The sequence below is a fragment of the Hylobates moloch genome, unplaced genomic scaffold, assembly GCF_009828535.3.
Source record: "Hylobates moloch isolate HMO894 unplaced genomic scaffold, HMol_V3 SCAFFOLD_4, whole genome shotgun sequence".
In the NCBI taxonomy this organism is placed as follows: domain Eukaryota; kingdom Metazoa; phylum Chordata; class Mammalia; order Primates; family Hylobatidae; genus Hylobates; species Hylobates moloch.
In genome coordinates this window covers 60,949,258-60,973,223 of record NW_026652279.1, presented here as the reverse complement: position 1 = coordinate 60,973,223, position 23,966 = coordinate 60,949,258, and the positions used below count along the sequence as shown (strand labels likewise).

At 36.9% G+C, this 23,966-nt stretch overlaps 1 protein-coding gene across 8 annotated transcripts in view; it reads right to left on the bottom strand.

Annotated features, from left to right (window-relative positions):
* Nucleotides 1-23,966, bottom strand: part of ABI3BP (ABI family member 3 binding protein) — a 248,619-nt gene that overhangs the window by 87,295 nt on the left and 137,358 nt on the right. For 4 of the 8 annotated variants that reach the window (XM_032150299.2, XM_058437575.1, XM_058437578.1 and 1 more), the window contains 14 exons: nt 16,524-16,589; nt 15,302-15,376; nt 14,690-14,764; nt 13,435-13,509; nt 12,231-12,302; nt 11,012-11,086; nt 6,618-6,659; nt 5,443-5,484; nt 4,692-4,790; nt 4,191-4,238; nt 3,025-3,087; nt 2,833-2,907; nt 1,752-1,799; nt 231-290 (listed from right to left, as the gene is read on the bottom strand). In XM_032150299.2, the coding sequence (XP_032006190.1) occupies nt 231-290; nt 1,752-1,799; nt 2,833-2,907; nt 3,025-3,087; nt 4,191-4,238; nt 4,692-4,790; nt 5,443-5,484; nt 6,618-6,659; nt 11,012-11,086; nt 12,231-12,302; nt 13,435-13,509; nt 14,690-14,764; nt 15,302-15,376; nt 16,524-16,589 (915 nt within the window). The remainder of the gene's footprint in view (nt 1-230; nt 291-1,751; nt 1,800-2,832; nt 2,908-3,024; nt 3,088-4,190; nt 4,239-4,691; nt 4,791-5,442; nt 5,485-6,617; nt 6,660-11,011; nt 11,087-12,230; nt 12,303-13,434; nt 13,510-14,689; nt 14,765-15,301; nt 15,377-16,523; nt 16,590-23,966) is intronic. The other 4 variants (XM_058437574.1, XM_058437579.1, XM_058437576.1 and 1 more) reach the window with 3 other exon arrangements.

The window sequence follows — 23,966 nt, the reverse complement described above, 5'->3', positions numbered from 1 at the left end:
TAATATGGGAAAAATGGGACACAGACACTGTTCTCTAGTGGCGTACGGGCTTATAACCAAGTAACTTGTTTTAAGCACTTTCAATACATTCAAAATGAAGAATATAGTTCAATGACAAGAGGATGATGAGAAGATCTTATGAAAGAAAAAACCCTTAGCCCAAATAGTGATGGAATAGACTAGACAATGAGCAGGAAAAACTCATACTTAAAGACATAAGAGGTCATTACCTAATGTTGTCGCTGCAGCCTCAGTTCTCACAGTTACAGGCTCAATGTCTGTGGTGGGAACTAACCAAAAGCAATACAATAAACAATGGAGATTAAGAAATACAGAAAAAGAAAGTTATTTTGAAAATGAATCTTCTTAACCCCTTAATGTTTTAAATGCATTTCTGAACTCTGGGAAAACATTATTTGTTTTCCCCTAACTAGCCAAACTATCATATCCTTTTATTTCACAAAATATCCATACGCTTTGCATCCCTATGAGGGCAATGAAAAATATTTTTCTGTATTTCATTATCTGATTCCAACAACATAAAAAACCTGGATCCAAGAAAATCTTAGTTGTCCAATATACAATTTTAAAGTACTCTAAAAATTTGTTATAAAAGCTTCCATTGGTATTTAAAAAGTTTTCACCACCATTATTAATTTGTTTTGAGAGTGGTAGTTGTGAGGAGAATTAGAAAAATGTTCTCAGTCTATTTACTGGAGATTTGTGAGAGCTGTGCAAAATTCTTGTACTTTTTATTTGTAATAAATGTGATATTGCTTCTTACTCTGCCTCCTTATTCATTTATTTCAAATGGCTAATTAGGAGATAATTATTCAAGTAGAAAACAGAGATAATTAAGAAAAAGGTCTAAAAGGTAATGATACAACTTTTGTCTAGATAAAAAGGATTTCTATAACATTCTGAAGTTGATTATACAGATATAAAATTAATCAAAAATTGTAACTCTCTGGCATTAGCATCTCCATTTATCTTTCACTAAGCCCAGAAGGCTAAATGTCCCATTCAAACATCTCATCCTCAAAAACTCTTTAGGCATTTATAGAGAGGCTGACTTGCCCTTATTGCTCAAGACATCATAGCACAAAGTTGGTTTAAGCCACCACTGAGAGCATCTTCAGAACTAAAGGCATATATAATAGAAGAGATGGAGGAAGTCAGGACAACAGGATGACAACAATATTTATAACTAATTGTCTTCAAACAAAACAGAGAATCCTTGTTTTGCTTGGAATTTTGCATCGCAAGATGAGTTTAGCAACAGAAAGATCAATTTGGATATGAATAATGTGGAACAGGAAGAAAGGACTTTTGCGAGAAAGCAACAGTTATGTACCATCATGAGCTCCTTATAAACACATGGAGGACAAACTCCAACTAGCTTTTTCATTGCTTCCCTCCCACATCCATAAATTGTACCCACACAGAAGCAGAGGTTTCAAAAAATTTTCTGATTTGAAAGATGGATATAGACAGAGTGACTGTGACTCAAGCAATTCGAATGTCTCTGAAGGTGATCGAAGAAAGAATAACTATTATGTGTTACAAGCTGAGCAGCAGATGTAAGGATGCCTAATGACGTTAAAAAGGCCCCCGTTGAAAAAAGTAAACAATTTTTAAGAACGAAAACAAAAATGGTGAATGACAATTGTGCATACTGTAGCTAATGAAAAAAGAGATGAGAGGGGCAAGCTCAGAGAAACATTGGCCAAGAAGGAAGAAAGCATCATTACCTATGGCCATCAAGGGAGCTTCAGTTTCAGATGGAACAGGCTCAGAGACTGCATAATAAACAAACAGATATAAGTAATAAAAGCAAGGAAGTCTAAACTTTTGGGTGCTCACTGGTGTTTAATTCAGGGGACACAGAGTCTAGTTTATTCTAAGTTAATATAAATTGCCTTCTTGATAGGCTTATTTATTATGTGAGATGCTTCTTAGCAAGTTAAAATTTTATACTAATTGGAATCTTGGGAGAAAATTTCAACTGCAAAACAGTTGGATTCTGAGAACTGTTACATAAGTATCTTCTTATGTGGTAGAAAATTACTCAGTTAACAGTTACTGTTTAAAATGTTGGCCAGGCACGTTGGCTTATGCCTGTAATCTCAGCACTTTGGGAGGCCAAGGCAGGTGGATCACCTGAGGTCAGGAGTTCAAAAGACCAGTCTGGCCAACATGGTGAAACCCCGTCTCTACTAAAAATACAAAAATTAGCCTGGTGTGGTGGCAGGTGCCTGTAGTCCCAGCTACTGAGGAGGTGTAGGCAGGAGAATCGCTTGAACCTGGGAGGCAGAGGTTTCAGTGAGCCGGTTGCACCACTGCACTCCAACCTGTGTGACAGAGCGAGACTCCATCTCTAAATAAATAAATAAATACAATAAAATAAAATGTCCAAGAGTATTTTAGAGGAAGCTAATCCCTGACTAGCAAGTCTTCTTTTCAGTTGTGCCTATAAATGAAGAACAGTGTCAGCCTTCTGTGTGTACTAACAGTGGTTACTAAAATCACTTTCAAAAATGTTTCAGATACAGAAAACTCAGGCTTCTGTTCATTACAAATTCAGAAAATAGGCCTAAAAAAGCTTCAAGAAAATGAAATGCCAGTCAATCAGGTATAAAATTTACTAATTTCCTACATATTGACTTGTTCATTTTGCACTTAAAACATCAGTGTGGCTACTTGGAGAAGATAACGAACAAAATTATGGTATTTGGGTTTCTATGATTTATATGATATGACAGATCGGAAACATTTTCAGCAATGTTTCCAAAGAAAATCCTGTTAAGCTAAAGCACTGGAAATTATGTTTACCGGATTTAGTTGGTGGCATGTCTGGTTCTGCTGTGGTTTGGGGTTTAGGAAGTAATTGTTTTGGTGGTTTTAAACCTGAAGAAAATTAGAGTGCCATAATTAGTGTTACAGCTGAGATGTGAATGTGAAGATTAATGTTACTTACACATTGTTTTCCTATTTATAGATCAAGGCATTGAAAGTAATGATTACCAGGCTGAATTTGAGGTGCATCTGGTCTGTGTGTGGTTTTAGGTCTCTCAGATGGTTTTGAGGCTAAAGAAAAAGGTATCAAAATTACCAAAATAGGTCATGGCTGTGACTGTCAAAATTAAGAACAAGTATGTAGAACAAAGACACTATATAAATTCAATGAATCTATAAAAATTTCTGGGGTGTAGGAAGGGTGAAAAGGGTGTCTATTTTAACTACACACTAGCATAATTAGTTTTTCCAGAAAGGAAAATTAATCACTAAATGCTCAAAATGTGTTTTTGAGCAAAAGTAATGAGGACTGTCATAAGACTTTTTCCTATATAAATAATTTCAAAATAGACAAAGTATATTGGTTCTATGTCTTTGATCAAAAGGTTTTCTTCGGTATACAAACAGTAAGGTAGAAATCTGATTGCTTAGGAGGCGATCTGGAAGTAATCCATAAACATTTGAAATTACACATGAGAAATAATGTTATATGGCTACCAATGTCTGGGATTTTCCAAAGTAAAGCCATGATAGATTTTGAAAGCTAAGAAACTATAATGAAATGATTATAATCAAACAGTATTAGTACTAAAAACAATAAAACCAGCTTGGGACTTTTAATGCTGTCAAGTTCCAAAGACCATCACTAGTTTTACACTGGACTCTAGACCAAGAACGATCTTGGTGCCTCTAGCTATCCAAACCTACTCAAAAACATTTTTCAAAGAAACAGAAAAGCCGAAGAAGCCATTCTTTCATGCAACTTTTTTAAAAAAAGAAAGTCTTAGAAGTTGAATCAGTAAAGCAATGAAATGCTAACCATGGCACTGGAGTAAAATTTTGCCATTTGTTCAGTTCAGGATGAGCACAGAGGTCCCTGTCTGAGAAGGAGTTGATGGCTTTCTCAACCCCACGACACATATAGGGCAGACAGAAGGTCGGCAGAGAACCAGGAAGTTGTATCCAAGACCACAGACCTTCCCTAAATGAGCACACTGGATTGTTTTAGAACTCTCCTATCTTTAGGATCTTCAGACCCAGACAGTAAAGGTGAGGAAAAGCATGGGATGAAACTGTGATGAGGTGGTGGAACTGCAGTCATGCCTGTAACGGAGAGTGGGAAAAGCAAAAGCTACAACTGGTGAAAGCAGCCGGGGTGGAGGGAGTAGAATTACCAGTTGTGGGCACCAAGGGCTCTGGTTGTATCGTGGCAGGTTCCAGAGCTACAGAAGCAAACACCAAAAACATGAAATATTTCAAGAAGTGGCATCTTGAGGAGGGAAACATTATGCCTCAAGCTGGGACACTCTATCTAAATGATGCATTTTTTCTGAATGTGATTTTCCCTTTTACAGTTCTCATTTTCCTTTCTCCTTGTTGCTTTCCCACACCTCATCTGCCATGAATGTACATCATAAGATTTCAAGGTGCTTTACTTTAATAATTCACTTAACGGGCCAGCTTTCTGCTGTGTGTAGCTAACAACTATGAGAGTCTAAACATATTATATAAAATATTACATATATAAAATGAATATAGAAAGTGAGTACAGATGCTCAGTTATAAAAGTTAATTCCACTGGTTTCTAAAGCCTGGCTGCTTAAGTAGCTGATATCAAACCAGAAGCTGCCATATTCCACTTTCTATGTTAATTGGAACCCGAATATCACATTTACCCGGTTTGGACTTGGGCACTTCTGGACTAGGTGTGGTTTTAGGGCGGGGACGGGGACGGGGGCGGGGGCGACGACCTGGTCTTTTGGTCTTTCCTGGTGCTGAAGAAAGAAAATTAGCAAGTTAATACAAGAAGGGTGGATTTACAAACTGATGATAAATATTACATCCATCTTAGAACGACATTTAAACCCTTTGATTTACTGTGGACATGTTTCCATCTGTTTTGCAAATTTCTATCATTATTTATGTAGTTAAATGAGGTCTTGAATGATTTTTTTGTCACAGATTAATAAACTGTCTGAGAGATCTCTCTGTTCTTCCATTTTGAGATGGAAAATCTCAAAACTTTGTACAGTTTAGAGAAGTAGTCACTCAAAAATATTGAAGGCATATGTTCAACAGGAACATGAGAAAGGTTGCTTTTATAAAGCCATTTGGGATAAAAATTAAAATTTGGCCTAAGATTTAAACAGAGAAATTTTTCACTTAGCATTTAAAATATCCACAAATCAACAATATATGCAGAAGGCTTTGAATTCTGTAATTAGTTCAGGACAGGTTAAGTTTTCAAAAATGAGATAGAGTTTATAAACTATAACCTATAGGAATTAACTTTTTTTCTGAAGAACAGAGCACTCACACACACACAAATGGAAATTAATGTATTAATTCATTAATGTGAGCCTGTCAACACAGATACCAGCAGACAGGAAAAGAAGAAACAAAGGTCACCCACTCAATAACTATTACCTAATGTTGTTGTTGAAGGTTTGGTTCCCAGTGTTTCAGGTCCTAAGACAATGTGAAAAAATCACCAAGAAAGAATCAAGATCAAAGGAAAAATGACATCATGGAATATGCTTAATTTTTAATTACTAGATTGAGCAAATATAAATGGTGAAACTTTTATCCGCATACAAAATTTCTTTTCTTCAATAGATTCCTGTGTTTTCGACACAGTGAACAAAAAAATGTAGCCAGTCAGTTAAGTTTGGAAAGAGAAATGGAACAAAAAGGCATGATTCTCATTTGGAATATGTGACTGTAATAAAGTAACCAGCAGTTCATGTTATGAAGGAAAATATGGGTAATTGGCTAAGATGGCACCAGAACACATTTTTTTTCTCTTTTGAAGAAAAAGAAGCTATAAAGATTGGGGTTGGTTTTTCTATTTCTCTCTGAGTGGATTTCCTAGTGACACATCAGGGTGTTTAGATGTGGAAAGACTGTGGCACTTTTCAAGAAAATCTGCAAAAGTTAGAGTTTTGAAAGTAAGAAAAACACCTCCAAAACAGAAAACATAAATATATCCTATGAAAGTCAGGGTCCTCCCTGGCAATGAACAGGTTAGAACAAGCTCAGGGCATATTCCTCAAATATAATTGAAGGAGAATAAAGAATCTATCAAATTAAAATTAGTATTGCTTTCATGGGTGTCTCAGAACCACTGCTAAGTCAAGCACAGGCTGAGGGTATATCTTCAGGCAAAAGTGGCTGGAAAAAGATCTGAAGGAGAATTAAGAAATATTAGGCGGGCACGGTGGCTCACGCCTGTAATCCCAGCACTTTGAGAGGCTGAGGCGGGTGGATCACCTGAGGTCAGGAGTTTGAGATCAGCCTGGCCAACGTGGTGAAACCCTGTCTCTACTAAAAATATAAAAAATTAGCCGGGCATGGTGGCTCAGGCCTGTAATCCCAGCCACTTGGGAGACTGAGGCAGGAGAATTGCTTGAACCTGGAAGGCAGAGGTTGCAGTGAGCTGAGATCACGCCACTGCACTCCAGCCTGGGCAACAAAACAAGAGCCAAACTTCATCAGGAGAAGAAAAAAAAAAAAAACAAAAAAAAACCCCAAAGCTGAACAAAGTTGAACATGGAGAGTGTTAAAGATACTTTGTTTTCACTCATTAGAAAAAGCTTTATTACCTATTGTTGACTGTGATGGCAGTAGAGTCTGAGGTTCTGGGGCTGCAATAAAAGCAAGTAATATCAAAAGCAATGCTGAAGAGCACCATCTAAGATAGAAGATACATGTTCTTTAGTATAAACGATGTTCTCTCCTGGGTGAATGATTAGGTTCTACTGGCTTATGCCAGTGAAGTTCAACCTTCCACATCCTCTCTACAAACCACAAGAATTGAGAATTCTCATTTTTGTTGTTGATCTTTAGCTGTTACTGTCACTTCCCGATATTCTGGTTTGCCTCTGGTGCTGAGGGAATACTAACTTACAGGGAGTTCTGGGTAGCCTCTCTGAGGTTGTTCAGAGTGTCCTGTCATTTGCTATTTGTTTCTTGCAGGACAGCCAGTTTCATCCAAGGAAATGGAACAGGCAACAGACTCACCACCTGGTACCGTGTCTGTGCTGTTAGTTTGCAATCTCCAGCTTGGCTGCACCTGACGTTCTCTCACAAAAAAGATAGAATTAAACTTATTGTTCAAAAGTGACCACAAGTGTTCATATGATGTCCCCTGTATTCACTAGTATCTATTGCTGGTAAACAAATTGGTTCACATATGAAACTTAACTCATTTGGATTGGTAAATCAATGAGTCCAAAAGCAGTCTCAGATTTCATAAAATGCTAAATTAAATAACAGCATCTAAATATTCTGATAAACTTTCCAATGTTTGTTCAAACTAGCAATAAGTAAATTAAACTTCATGTTGAATTTAGTTGGGTTACAATATTTGGGCTTAAAAAAAGATTACCCAATAGGTTTCTCATTATTCTATGAACAAAAAGAATTATTGTTTAAGAAGGAGAAAATTAAAAAGGAATTATTTTTAAAATGGAAAGAAAAAGTTAAGATTCTTTGACTTTTCTTAAAGAAAGAAACTAATCAATGTGGCACTCATAGACTATCTTAACAGAACTGAAACCATTCTTCTACTTATACATTTCCAATATTAGACTTATCAGAAATGATCGCTGATATTACTTGACAAGGGAGTGTGGCAGGTTTTGAGAATACGTAGTGACTAAAAAAGAACTATAACAATAATTTCTATGTAGCAACTAACAACAACTGCTTCTATATAGCAACTAGTTTTTAGCAACAGAGAAATATAATAATGCAGGTAGAGAATTTTTATTTCTTCTAAAAGCAATGCATAATAGCATAAGGTGCTATTTAAAGGCATTATCATCCATTAACATATCTGTGATCAAAAAATTTTTGTGTTGAGGCTAAAGAGTACAAATTAGGTGCAAAAGAAGCAGGTTAAAGTTGTTTTTAAAAGCCCAGAATTCTGATTTCTCAAGAACTTGTGCAGAAATAGATTGTAACAGATGAACAGCAAAAGCAGTAGTGATGTGTCAGACTGAAGTTCATATAACAAAGTAAAAATTCTGAGTGTGTGTGCGAGTGAGTCTGTATGACAGAAGAGAGAAGGGCGGAGGGAGAGTGTGTGTATGTGAGAGGGAGGGAGGGAAAGAGAGGGAGGGAGAGGGTGTGTGTGTGTGTGAGAGAGAGAGAGAGGGAAGGGGAGAAGAAAGAGTGTGGGAGAAGGAGAGAGAGAGGAGAGTATGTATGCGAGAGAGTGTGAGAAAGAGAAAGGGAATTGTATGTGTGTATGTGTGAGAGAGTGTATGTATAGGTCTAGGTATCTCAGATGCTATAGGACAAGAAGAAAATAAACATCAATACATGAAATATAATAAATATCAAATAAGCATTCATACCTGAAGATAGCAAACAAAAAATTATTTTGAAACTTCAAGATTGTAATTCATGTTTTTGATTCTACAAAGTTGCCTTCCACAAGTGTGAAAAAGAATATAAAATTTGCTACTCATTGCATCTTTTAGACTTCACAAAAATTAAAGAATGTTGTTTTTGAAATTATAAGGAAAAATCTGCATTTTTTAGTTCCTGACTGAGTTTGAGACCAAATAGGGATAGAACTCCATCAATTAAGCTTCAAAGTCAATTGCACATAAAAACAGTAAGGTCTATGTTTAGTAAAAATAAATATATCTTCTGACACGACTTCTTCTATTTGACAATCATAAGGTATTACAGGCAAAGGTATAAAATGTTCCATAACAAAGCTGAGTGGTCTGTAAATGACTAAGCCACTCATCTCAGCACAAAACAAAGACAAATTTGACTCACATGTGTGGCTAGGAATGAGAACAATTTACTATTCTATTCACCTTGGAAGACAGTTAAGTGAAACAAACACCTGTAATTGGGTGCACTCCCTTATTTTCAGTCCATTAGAAGCTTAAAGATTAAACCATGAAGGAAACAATTCCCATTGGACGAGGTAGACAAGTTAAGACATGGTAGGTGGCTGTGGTTTTTGAGAAATGCGCTGAATTGTACTTATAAAACAAGCCCAAATCAATGTGGATTTTTACTCGTTGACTTAACCACCAAGCAATGCCAAAGGAAAAGGAGCCTGTAATGGAAAGTGAAACAGAAAAATAGAAGAGTGTGCGGAGAGGGCTGGGAAAGGCCTCAAAAAGCTTTGGGTGGTTTATTTGCTCTTCCAAACCTTGGGGCTAGAAACAGACATCTTTAGGAGAGCTATGAAGGTGGTCTGCCCTAAATAAAAATAAATAAAATTTAAGAAGCTAAAACCAAAGCAATGGTTTGCAGAGATCCAGTCATCATCCTGCGTTGCTATGGACCATTCAAGGTCCACTTGAGTTGGCACAGGCCTAGGTGTGGATTCTGAAGTCATTACATTGCCGTTAGAGGAAAAGGGGTGGATTTTCTTTGATGATTAGAAGGTTTAGAAATCAAAGGAATGTAAACACATTAGCCTCCAAGTAATTCTTCCCATGTTAAAAGGAAATGTCAAATTAAGAAGTCTTTTTGCTCAAACACCTTACAATGATAAAAACATAACCTTCCTCCCTCATTTGTACTGAAGAATTTCCTCTCAGAAATCTTTTCTTAGAAACCGCTGAAATGAATAACGTAACCTATCACATATAAACTGTAATCAATGTTTAGAGAAATTTGATGGTTTCCAATTTTATGTTGTAATAACAGAAATAATTCATTTGAGAGAAATCCTTATTTAAATTTGGTGACTCAAACAAACAGTACTATTTCATCATCTACTTGGTAATAGTCCTCTGTTCAAAATACAGCATAATTACTACTTTATCCCAAAGCTCTCTAAGCATGATTTTTAAATAAGTGTGTATTAAACCCTTCTCTCATACAGCTAACTGTCAGAGATATTTGATTTAAACCACTATTAAGGCTTTTGAGTTTTATTAGCTACGCTTCTTCCTCCAAAAAACCTGAGTGAGAGTTTTTCATTCCATTTCTCTGACTTGGAGACCTCATCCATGGTCACAGTGTCAACTATACTCCCTTTGCCTAATCCCTAATTTCCTTCAGTCTGCACCGACACCTGGAAATCTCACTGCTTCTTTACAGGGAGTAATGAGAATTTTTTCTTTAAGCAGTTACATTTTTCTTCCTTAGCCATTTCATTGCAAAAACAAATTATACCCACTTTAGCAGAAAATCTCTTGCTTTAATAATCCTACTTTGTAAACATGCCATTAATGGAAATGCAAGTTCAAAATCCATTAAACATTATAGTGAGAAATATTTTCTTCTCAGAGCTAAGGGTTTAAAATTTAGATAATGATGACACTGAGTGGCGACAAGGTTCCCTGTAGTCAATCTTATAAGTCAACATTTGAAACTGCTACATGGATTACAGATAGATAAAAAAAAAACTCCAAGATTTGGTCATTCAATATGTTCCACAATCTTTTTGTCTTAAATTATATATATAGAATGATCCCTTCCTGAAAAAGCAGCCTTTTTTTTTTTTTAAAAGGAAAACACCACTAAAAATTTCTAAGAGGTAAACAGAGGTCAGTGTTCAGAAATCAGCCCCAATTTAGAAGTCTTGGAGCACTAGGAAAATACAGGTCTTTCTGGTCTTCTAGCCTGAGAACTGAGAAACTCTAAAATAATGCAGAGTTCTTAGAAGATAGAAACACTTCTCCCCTTTCCAGCTGAAAGGCTATTGTTGATGTGATTAGAATTCCAGTCAACATTGGTATCGGAAACTATTTTGCAGTAGTAGACAAGGGAGTTCTCAATCATTCATATCGTTACATTTCGGTGTTTTCTCTGTGATGATTCTGAACATTGCTCAGAGCAATGCTGTGATACCACGGTGGCTATTTATGATTAGATCATTTCATTGCATGCTTACACTTTTCATGGAAAAATGTAACAAATGTCAAAATACAAATCAGAAATTCTTGCTCCAAAGAATTGCATAAAACTTGTTTTCAACCCCACTTTTGGAATATTCAAAAAAGTTTAGGGTAATTACCAGGTTTGGTGTGTGTCACTTCTGGGCTGAGAGGGATTTTAGGTTTCAGAGAAATAAATTGTGTTTTACTGGGAGCTGGAAAAATAAAGAAACAAAATAATAAACAAATCAATATTTAGGCATTTCAGTGTCTAAAAACAGAAGGAAAACCTAGAAATAAACTATACATTAAATGGAATGAACTCATCGTCTTGGAAGATTTTGGAAATACTCCGTTAAGAGAATATTTCATGATCCATTCACAGGGAAGTAGTTAATTTTCATCTTGTTTAGAAAAAACATTTCAAGAGTATATTTAACAAATATAACATTGCTACTAAATAGTCACAGTAACTACTCAAAGTAAAGATAGTTCTTATAATCTATGATTTTTAAAAATCAGTAATTATTTTGCACCCTTACTTCATATTTCTCAATCACATCTAGGTCTGAGCACTAGGAAAAAAAACCATGTTTTACAATTAATATTCACTAACGTACGTGCACGATGTGCAGGTTTGTTACACATGTAAACTTGTGCCATGGTGATTTGCTGTACCCATCAACCCCTCACCTAGGTATTAAGACCAGCTAGATTTTTATCAGCTTTATAAACTAAAAAGGAAAAATCTAAAATCATTCAACCAGTAGCTGATGTGTATGTCTTTTTCAGATGCAACAATAAATTTAAACTTCCTGCATACAATTTTAGGGTGGTGTTTTTCTTTTTCCCCTAATATTTCCAGAATCTGTCACTTTGAACCTGTCTACCTAAACTCATTTTAATAATAAAAAAACTACTCTCAAAAAAAATTAACCAATAGGTATAATGCTATGATCTGAAGCATAAAGTAATTCTACTAATATTAAAGTTAAAAGTTGTTTTTCCAAATGAAGTCTGAAGTTGAACTTGAGAGTCTTACTAAAAAATAAAAGAAAAAGAGAACTATATACAAGATTCAACTTCAAATACAATGACTGGATAGATAACAAGGAAGCAGCAATGGTTCAAAAGCTGGCACAGAATGACGTCTGAAGGCTGAGTTCAGATCTACTGTCGGGCCAGCTAGCCACAACCACAATAGCCATGGAGTTGGTGCACTCTCTGGGATGGGCCATACTGTTCAAATGAGCCATTTTGAATATCTTAATAGCTAACAGACATTACATAAAAGCTGGGGTACTGGATTTTCCATGGTGAAATGAAGCAACACGTCTACTAAGCACATATTGTTATTACCCGGTGTTGTCCATGTAGGTTCAGGGCTTTTAGAAATTTTAGGTGTAATTGTTCCAGCACTTGTGGTTCTTTCTGGTGATGGAAAGGAAAAAAATATTGAAATATCCTAGAGACAATAAAAAGATACCCTCTAAAGAGGAACTAAATGATCCATTTAAAATTCTGCCATATGTAGTAGTCAAAGCATACAATGAGTAAAAGTTTTGAGGAAGAATTTTTAAACTGTCATAACAGTATACATCATACAAAATTACATTTATCTTATAATGGAATAAGCAAAACCCAGTTGGTCAAGCATGATTCTGAGTATATTGTTTGACAATGAAGAATTGACCTCCAGGTTAATAAGCATCTGTACCACCCAAACTCTGTGCTATAATATATATGTTATTCCCTTCTCCTTTCCTTCCAAATCCTACACGTATTTTGGGGGCTGCATCTTCAACTCTTTCTTGGAGCATTTACAAAAATATTATAGTCTCAGAAATAAGTTATGTAAATGTGTGTTGTGCTGCCATTTTTATGTTTTATCTTCTCAAGGTTATAATCTTTTTGAAAACCAGAGTCACGTCCTCCCTAACTCAGCCATTGCCCTGGTGAAACACTGAAAACAGGGTAGGTACCAAAAAATAAGAACCATCACCCCAATGAACATTATAATAAACATGCACACCAAAAAAATGAATTACATGTATCACCCTGCATTGCTATGAGTGGGACTTGTTTCTAGGTTTTTACCAAAATTCACATGCAAAAATATAATTTTCAGTAAACCCCTTTTGGAGACATTTGAGTTTTGTTATTTTGCATTATTAATTATTTATCTTTAGTTAATCTCAAATTTTGTAAAGAAACTAACCTATAAAACATATCCTTTTTTTTTTTCCCCTGAGATAGAGTCTTGCTCTGTTGCCCAGGCTTGAGTGCAGTGGTGCCATTATAGCCCACTGCAGCCTCAAACTTCTCGGCTCAAGCAGCACACCATGCCTGGCTAATTTTTTAAACTTTTTTGCAGGGACGAGGTCTCACTATCTTGCTCAGGCTGGTCTCAAACTCCTAGCCCCAAGTGATCCTCCTGCCTTGGCCTCCCAAAGTGCTGGAATTGCAGGTGTAAGCCACTGCACCTGGCTATCCTTCTTACTATAGGAAGATGGACATTGTCTATCTGGAATTACATATCATGTAAGGATAAAGAGACATTTACCAGGTTTGGTTCTTGGCGGTTTGGGCCGGGGGCGTCGTTTAGGTGTAGAAGGGATAGATGTAGTTTGCTGGGGAGCTGAAAGAAGATTTAATATAGCTTTGATAAATGATATTTTTCAGGGGTCAATCAGGTTGTGCCTTTAAATTTGCAAACTTCAAGTACAAGAACTGCTTTATATTTCCTTGTATCCTTAGAATGTCCAGTACACCTTGTTTTATACATAGTAGGTGCTCAATAAACAAGGGGTGACTGGGACAAAAGGTATAAAATTTCTACATGAGAATTGAAGATATACATTGTTCAATTAAACGTATCAGAAGTGAGCACCCTTGAGGCATTTCAGAACACAAGGTACAATTAAAAACTCGAAAGGATGACATTGAATAGCAGGAGAGAAGCACAAATAATGGAAATTTGGAACTACTTTTTTTTTTTTTTTTTTTTTTTTTTGGAGACAGAGTCTCACTCTGTCACCCAGGCTGGAGTGTGTGGCGCAACCTTGGCTCACTGTAACCTTGGTTTCCCGAGTTCAAGCAATTCTTGTGCCTCAGCTGCCTGAGTAGCTGGGACTACAGGCACGTACCATGACGTCTGGCTAATTTTTGTATTTTGACTAGAGATGGGGTTTCATCATGTTGGCCATGCTGGTCTTGAACTCCTGGCCTCATGTGATCTGCCTGCCTTGGCCTCCCAAAGTGCTGGGATTACAGGCGAGAGGCACCACACCCAGCCTAGAACTTTAATTCTGTAGCTCTTTACTATCCCCACCAAGAGTTAATGAACTTGGCTATTTCAATAATTTTCTGTTATAAAATGTAGGTTGTGTTACCTCTCTTTAACCATCTTTCTTCAACTTGTCCAGGACTGCAAATCCTACTTAGTGCTCTCTATACTTAGACTACTTTGGGTAAAATACTTTGATCAAATGGTACCTAAGTGTGCTAAGTAGAAGGGAATGTATTTTGAAATAATTGTCTATAATTCTGCTGCTATTTTCAAGCTGGTAAAGTTGAAAGAAGAGTTGGAAGGAAACAATTTCTCAAAATATATAGTCATCGGGATTGTGAAAATTCTTTAAGGATAATCATAAGGCTAAGTAGTCAGATTCATGGAAGAATTTCATGGTAGAGACTGAAGGGAAATATTTAGCAAAAACAAACAAAAGAAAAACACACAAAATTCTGAAATGGCCAACATGACTTGTCACATTACCTGTTTCGTCAATGCATATAACTACACAAATGTCATTAGTTACCAGGTGTCGTGGGCTGCATTTCTGGACTGGTAAAGATTTCCAGTTTTTGAGGAACAAATGGTGTTTCGCTTGGAGCTGAAAGCACAAACACCCCATCCCATCAAATAATCCCAGTTAAAATGAGGTATTTGAAGAATTTTAGCATGCTTTTAGATGGTACAAAGCACATGCCACGAGTACATGATTAAAGATGAAAAATGCATGTAGTCTTGAAAGCTAGTGAATAAAATTCTGATTTAAAGTAGGGAAAAGGCTAGAATGATGATTGTTCAGTAGATGACTTCAGGCAGACTTGATGCATGGAAGTAAAGTGACACAGGCCACAAACACGTGAGGTGAGATGGTGCAGGTGATGACGTCCATGCAGTTTTCAAAGCTTTCACAACTAAAAGGATAGGGAAAATATTATCTATTACAGCTCAAAAAAATAAAAGAGAGCCCTAAATGGAACATAAAAGATGACTGCATTTAAAATATATAGATGTGTATATTAAGAAATAGGATAGACAAATGATTAGATGTGATGGAATGAAACGGTCATTTGGAAGAAAGGCATTCACATGATTTTTTTTGATGGAAAATAAACTATGATTTTTCTGTTAAAAACATTACCCAGTGTTGCCCTTGGCTGTTCAAGAGTTCTAGAAGTTTTAGGTGGGACAGAATCCAGAATACGATCACTTGTTGCTGTTGGAATAAATGTCAACATTTATAAAAGCAGTAGAAGGCCCCAGGAATAAAATACAAATTCATGAGTAATAAATTATGCCTCATATGAGGGAAAATATCAAGAATACTTGAGGGCTTGCTGGCCCACATTTTAAAACTAGTGATACATTAGGAATTGAAGATGAGCTCACTTTAAAAAACATATATACTTTAAATATTAGAAACCATGATTAAACAGTGTTTTATACATTCAACTGGTTTTCAACAGGTTTTTCTGGTTTCCTCCATTTTGTTTCATAATTGCTAACTGAACTCACCACTGACATTCCATTTCATTGTTTTATTTTCTGCTCTTTAAAATTATTCATCTTTATTTACAATGACACAAATAATGTTATACATACAAAAAATATCAGACATCTATCTATACCTGGCAGAAACCAGTCTCACTCCCTTTGAATCTCCTACAGTACCCAGTTTAGTAGGTGTTTGATAAACATTTGCTGAAAGGAGCTGTCGGACTGAGGTAACTCACTATAGATGGGTCAGTAATTGAATGCCAAAGATTAGACCCAATTGAACAGCTACAGTCAAATGAATTATGTGACTGTTCTACAGCAAGGTTTCTCACATTAGCACTACTGACAATTAGGGTCAAATAATCTGTGCTGTGGGAGGCTGCCCGTGTACTGCAAGGGTTTAGCAGCACCCCTGATTTCTACCCACTAGATGCTAGTAATGCTTCCCCAAGTTGTGACAAGCAAAAATGTCTCCACATTAGCAAATATCCTGGGGAAGGGATGGGAGTTGAAAATTACCCCCCATTTGAGAACTACTGCTCTAGACAAAACCCTCTAGAAACTCGAAGACCTTTTTATGATGATGCTGAACAATACAGTGATGAGCTATTACATTACTTTTCCTCAGTGGCAACCAAATCTATCCGCATCTCCCTTATGTGACAGAGCTTATTTACTGAGAGATGTAAAGAACTAACCACTCTATGGGAGGAGTGGGTAAAACACAACTCCCTGACACAGGTGGAAATTTCTCCCATGCAGAGCTCCAGAGGATACAATTTTCCACTCTGTGAAAAACTAAAGGAAGAACCACCAAGTGTTGGAACACCTGGGATCCAAAGACAGAATTGAGAGGCCGGGTATACCTGTGTAGGACTCTGATATCTCAGGCTCATCTGATGTTGTAGGGCTTGAGAAAACATCATAAGTTGCTTAAAAAAAAAAAAGGCAAAACAAGAGAGATGTTAATTTTGGTTAAATCTGATGAATTTAGAAAGATTACATGACATGTTGTAATGCTGGCTGAAGGACAGTTTTATGTAGGTGCTGGTGCATTTTGGCTCTAGGCTGCCAGCCTTGTCACTAACATGTAAGCACCAAAATTAGCCTTTGGTCCTTTTTGCTCTGAACCGCAGGATTTTATATAGTGAGCCCTGATGCTGGCCTCCAGGGTGATGAGAACATAGTGCTATATATTTATAATCATGCAGTGCCAGCTGTAAATCAAAGAGCCGCAAAGAGTATAAACATAAATAAAGTCAGATGGCAGTTTGGGGAGAGATTTCTAAAGAAGGAAACAGCAGTCCCATTGAGGCGATTTGCCGAAAGTCTATTGCCTAGTCTTTCTGCTTAGTAAAAGTTACTGTTACGATATCTTATTTATGGACAGCACTTCACAGTTTGCAGAGACTTTTTCATACATTAACTTATTGAACCCTCTTAACATCCCTGAGAAATAGGTGAGGTAGGCAGTAGCCCCACTTTATAGATAATGGGAGGTTATCTCCATTTTTTAGATAACCAAGTTGAGGTTTATAGCATGAAGACATCTGCCAGTGGTCACACACTGAAATTGTCCCATCCAGTGTATTTTCCTCTCCTTCAGCAGGACCAGAAACAGCAGGGCTAAAACCAGGATTCTCTTTTGGCACCTTCCCCTCCTGACATGTTACCTAGAGGCAGCTTTCTGTGCTTCTCCATAGAGCCATGAGCCTTTCTCGAGTTTGGGCAGGTTTAAAGATAAATTTTCTATTCTATACGAAGAAAAGTAGGATGAGCTTAAACAGAAAGATTGACTTATTTTAATATGCGGATAATTTTCATGTTCACATAAGAGTTGAACCTGCAAGCAAAAACAGCATCACAAAGTGTTCTCTTTCCTATACAAATAGCTGTCACTATGGTCACAAGGGATATAGAGAACACATGAATTATTATGAGGTAGATGTTGCTTTCCTTGTCCATTCAAAATGGCAGCACAGAAATCAAGAAGAAGGGAGCTCACAGGAAGACGTAGTCATTGGGGTTACTTGTAATTCAGTGACAGTTTAATGATTTTGAACCAGTGGTGGTTGAAGCTGTAAGAAAGACAGTATCAGACCATGTGACATCCTCTGAAAGTAGACAGCATTTTATATTGTACTACATAAGAAAGAGGCAGGAAATACATTGCAACATGTGAAGGTGAATCTACTGTTTCACAAAATCCTCAAAAATAGCAAGAATATTGTGAGTTAAAGATATGCACACATCCTGAGAATGCATCTATTATATTGTAATGTCAAGTTTCCTTTAGCCTTGCTGTCATTTTAAAAGGTCAGATAAGAATGACTAATTTTTTAAAAGATTAATCAAAAGTGCCCGCAATTTCTGATCTTATGCTCACTTTCAGCCAATTTCAAGTCATGGATCTGGCAAGGTCAGCTCTATCTCCTACAAAATAAGAAAAACTTGGCCAACTTGTATTTAATCCTCTCACACTAGGTAAGAAACTATGAGTTAATGGCTTTTTATTTCCATTGTTGCTTTTGAAAAATGTCATGACTGTCTTTGTTTGTTATCCTAACTCCTAATCTCCCTTCCATTTAGTGACATTGGACCAATTTTCCTATAGTCTGTATTTTGTTCCAAAAGATGATATTTATTCACTTTTTTCATTTTTTGAGACGGAGTCTCGCTCTGTCGCCCAGGCTGGAGTGCAGTGGCACAATCTTGGCTCACTGCAAGCTCCGCCTCCCGGGTTCAAGCCATTCTCCTGCCTCAGCCTCCCGAGTAGCTGGGACTACAGGCACCTGCCGCCACGCCCGGCTAATTTTTTGTATTTTTAGTACAGACGGGGTTTCACTGTGTTAGCCAGGATGGTCTCGATCTCCTGACCTTGTGATCCTCCTGCCTGGGCCTCCCGAAGTGCTGGGATTACAGGCGTGAGCCACCATGCCCGGCCTTATTAACTCTTTTTACTTCTTTTCCATATTTACAATTTCTTTTCAATCAGGAGGCTCCAAGCCAGGCATCCATCTCCTCTCGTTAATTCCCATAAGGCATTTACTGGGGAAAGAAACCTTTCTTCCATCATCCTCTGGCAATCGTGGCTCGAATCTGGAAGTTCCCAATTTTCAGGGATCCCTTAACTTCCAAACATTTTATCAAATATACTTAAGACAAAAATAAGACATTTGCCAGCATACTTTGTTTTTAATATTTCTATCTCTGTAGTTTCCAAGACTTGGAAATAAAAAGAGTGCTAAAAAGCCACATATGCCACTAAAAGTTTTATGTTGTTTGGTCAGCCTTAAGCAGCATACCACACCTCGTTTCATTTATGAGTTAAGCAAGATCTTTTGATTCAGAAATAAAGAGATTGCCTGGGCATGGTGGCTCATGTCTGTAATCCAAACACTTTGGGAGGCCGAGGCGGGTAAATCCCTTGAGGTCAGGAGTTCGAGACCAGCCTGGCCAGGAGAGTGAAGCCCTGTCTCTACTAAAAAAAAAAAAAAATACAAAAATTAGCCAGGCCTGGGATGGTGGGCGCCTGTGGTCCCAGCTACTCGGGAGGCATGAGAATCTCTTGAACCTGGGAGGCAGAGGCTGCAGTGAGCCGAGATCATGCCACTGCACTCTAGCCTGCGCGACAGCAACTGCATCTCAACAACAACGACGATGACAACAACAACAACAACAACAACAACAACAAAAAAGAAAAGAGATATTGGGGGAGAGGACAGTGTTGAAATAGAGTTCTTTGAAAAGCTCCCTAACAATCAACAGCTTTTGATTTCTTTATAAAACCCTTCTATATACATGCCTATACCTGAGAAAAATTCATGAAATTGTTAGGCCTGGTTTCTAAAAGCTACACTAGCTAAAAGATTGATAAGTAGCCAAGAGTTAAGGGTGAACCCTTCTGTATGGTAGCCTGTAAATTACCATATATTATTACTTAGAGGCAAACTTCTATCACTATGCTTATTGTAGTGGGTGAAACGCTACAGCTACATGACATTAAGCAGTATTTCTGATTTTGCATTGACAGAACATACATGGGACCAAAAGTTGTAGGTTAAATCTAATGCAACAAATAAAACAGATAATTCAATTCACAGATTATAAAAGTCAACATTAGTTTATTTCAAAAAATAGTAATGACTTACAATCATAACTAAGTTTTACTTTCAGATTTTCCAGAGGAAAAAATAACATGAAATAACTTGCACTACCATTTGCTCTATACCTTCTTAAAACTACTTTGTTAAATTATTATTATTATTTTTTTCTCAAGATGCAGTCTTGCTCTGTCGCCCAGACTGGAGTGAAATGGCATGATCTCGGCTCACTGCAACCTCCGCCTCCCAGCTTCAAGCGATTCTCCTGCCTCAGCCTCCTGAGTAGCTGGGATTACAGGCATGTGCCACCACGTCTGGCTAATTTTTTGTATTTTTAGTATAGACAGGTTTCACCATGTTGGCCAGGCTGGCTTTGAACTCCTGACCTCGTGATCCGCCAGCCTCGGCCTCCCAAAGTGCTGGGATTACAGGCACAAGCCACTGCGCCCTGCCCTAAATTATGTTTTGTTGATAGTACATTTTAGTTTTACTTCGAAAAACTGACTACATGCAAAGCCCCCAGTAAAAATGCCCTGATTTTTCTCTGGAAACACATGATGGCATACAGGCAAACCATTTCAAATGATCAAGACTTTATCTTATTCAAATCCTCTGAATATTAATAACTATGTGAAACTTCCTTCTTAACATTAACTTAGACAAAAGACCTCATTAATGGAGAAATTGTGTCTATCATGCTCGTTATGCTCGTCAAGACTTACTTAATCCAGAAACTGGTACATGGTGGATACTCAGCAGAATTAATCTGCAAGATGTCCATTACAATAAACAATAACAGTGAGTTTGACGGTTGGGTAGCTTAAGCTCTTAGTAAGGATAACTTTCTGGCTTAGTTTGGAGAATAAACGAACACATGTCCTTTAATTATGTTATGATGTACAAGTGTGTGCACACAAATCTCTTCCTCTACTACACAAATACCTGGCATACACTTGTGTAGACATACTCTGTCATGGAAATGGAATTCTAAAAAAAAAATATATGAAGGAGCAATGAGAAAATACAGCAAGTAGCTAGAGGAGAAAAACAATACCACACACAGAGTTCACAGTACCACTTAAATACATTGATAATGCTTTCTTCAGTGAGTGGAAAAACAAAATACCTTTCTAGTTGGCCTTGCAATTTGTGAAAATATTGCCTGCAAGAAAATATTCATTAAAATGTTCATGAAATAAAAGTAAAGGCTGAAGATATAAATCTCTTCAAAGCCACAGTGAATCTACAAACCATCTGCTGTACCTGAAATCTGTTTTCCTGCTCTCAAAGCATCAACAACACAACCCACTCCTTCGTTTTCTCCTCTTTGGAACTCAATCCGGTTGGGTGGGCCAGATCTGTGCTAATCAACACCTTACAGGGCAGACAGATAATAAATGAGCATGTCCTTATATGTTTACTTCTTTTCAACCACTCTTAGCAAACCGCCTGCTGCCAAAACTTTCTAACCAATCTATTACTCCTTGGGCATGCTGATGGCTGCAGTTTTCAAGTCTTGAAATGATATATAGGGCTCAATACATATGCAATTTACTCTAGTTCTACAAAGTACCGTAAGAATTTAACACTGAAAATAATTAGTGATGACCTCCTAAAGAAGCTCCCAAAGAAAATTCTAATGGAAAAACTGAAGCTGACTGTGCTTGGTTCTCTCTGTCAAGGGAAGTCTCTATAAGATAACTGTATGTGGTTCAAGAGGAAATTACACCAGAATAAGTAGCAAGTTACTTAGTAACAAGTAACAGTAGAGTTGGAGCAACATTTGTTTTTTCTGGACACTTGGGAGAAGAACAGGCAGGAGGATTTCCTAACGATGAAAACAAACACTTCAAATTAATGGGTTTGCAAACATTGTCTTTATTTGCTTTTGAAACTCTCTTGGTACTCAATGATGGTCTTTTTAAGGTTACGATTAAATTAGGAGGCTTAACACTTATGGCATTATCAATCTAGAAACGGAAAGCTCATTTCCACATAACCCTCCAACCCATATTAAGTCTTTAGAAGTCATGCACACGCCCATCTGTGGGATGATAAATACATGGCATTTATGCTGCTTCTCCTTCCCTGGTGCCCACAGAAAACACAGCAAGTTGATAGTGGCGTTATTTTGCTCATTGATCCAAGAAGGACCTCAGAGCCCAGTTTATAGAGTGATTCATGCTGCCACAGTAACTGAAGAGAGAGACTATGTGATATGATTTACCATCCTTGCCGTAGGGGTAATAGGTCATTAGGCTATTCCCAAGGGGTGGCATGACCTCTGAGTAATACTGCATGTCTTTTCCTTTCTCAAACTTTTTTTTTTTTTTTTTACAAGTGAAATGAAGACCCCAAAGATCATTTGGTATGATTGTGTGTATATATATATATAAGCTTAGGGTTTTTTTCTTCTCTCCTCCTCTTTTATTAAGTAATTTTAAAGCATAATTGCTATTATTGATTATATGTAGCAATTCAGGAAGTTGGGATAAACAGTATGGTGTGAAGGGGTGGCAGCCAATGCAAGATTTCACTGTATTAAGGAAATGAAAACAAGGCACCCCTTTATATATTGTGCATTATATTAAGTAATTTATACATTATTTCTAAGACGTAACCACCTGGCGAAAAATTTATACCTTATTTCCATTTTATAGATGGAACAAGTTATTTAACTGGTAGTTGAGCTGGTTATTAACCTAGCTCTATCTCACCTTAGATCTCACAGATTTGTGATCACATTCACAACGAGAATAAGCTTCAGGGACTGGCTGGCCTCTCACAGATCATGTGATGTTTCTTATACACCATAACTGGAAGGCACATGGCCCCAGTAATAACATTTAATTTCCTCAGTTGTAAAGGCTGTTCTCAAATTTTCAGAGCAAGCTATATGTCATTGCTTTGCTTTTAACTTGGAGTGATTTATTGAATAAAAGATTAGGAAAGAAATGAATGAGCCTAATTTTTCCCCCTCTAACCCATTCAGAGTTAAGTTCCTCTTGTATCACTTTAAGATAAAAGACAATAATTCTGCCAGTTTCTAGGGACTTTGGAAGTCTCAATATGATGGTATATAATAGCCCCTTGAATCTCCTAGAAGAAAATTGCTATGCAAACACAAATTATTGTGTTCCAGTAGAGAAATGATACAACAAGCACGTGCACATACGTGTACATGCACAATTCATCTGAATGGGAGACATTGAGAACTTTTCTAGTGCTTGCTCCTTAACAACCCTGAGATTATAGTTAACTAGCTACTTCCAATAAAACATGAACCAATTTTATTGCATCATCAGAAAGACTGGCTTTTCGTGAAATATTGTCCCAAGCAGTTAAGTTCTAAAGTGTGGTCAACTTCCTTTAGATACAACATTTATAAGTAATTTTATATTCTGATACTTAATTATAGAGAAGATTTTCATGATTACCTTTATATATTTTACAGAAAGTTAGATTTGCTGAGGGAATCAAAATCAATCAATTTCATTTCAACATACTTTACAGAAGGTTTAATGCCAAATGCAATTCCAAATAATGAAATCACAAAATGCAGCACTAATGACAGATCAGGACAAATAGGCCGAAGGCAGGAAGAATATATTTGATGACTACACATCTCAGATTTCCTGGGATATTCCAAACTTCAACTACTCTGTCCCCTGGTTGCAAAAACTATTGAAATGACCCAGGAATTTCAATTTTCAGTGTGCAAGTTAGAATTTTCATAAAGTCTTTTATATCCAAGAATGGTACAGAAATCTTTTTGAGTACACATATTCTGATTTTCTGATATAGAATATGTTGAAAACAAATCCAGAAAATATTAAAGCAAAATAAGCTTTACAAAAAGTACGATAAATCTCATTTAATGGTTGATAAAGCGAAAAGCAGCCCCTGGTATCCAGGAGCTGGTCTAGTACCCACAGGTAGGCTGTGGTATTCTCCTGTTGAACATCGACAATTCCAAAGGACACCAATATCAGACAAGACCACTCTGCGATTATGGTGGATCAAGACAAAAACAAGACCAGTCTCTAATTATGTGGCACACAGACAAAAACGTGAACATCACCCAAAGCACAAACATTACCCTCCCCACCTTCTGGCTAATACAAGTAGATGTGACTTCTCAACTAGTCACAGCTTTAGCGTCCCTCTGCTGGTCTTGCCTTCTAATTAAGAATTATGAAGACATTC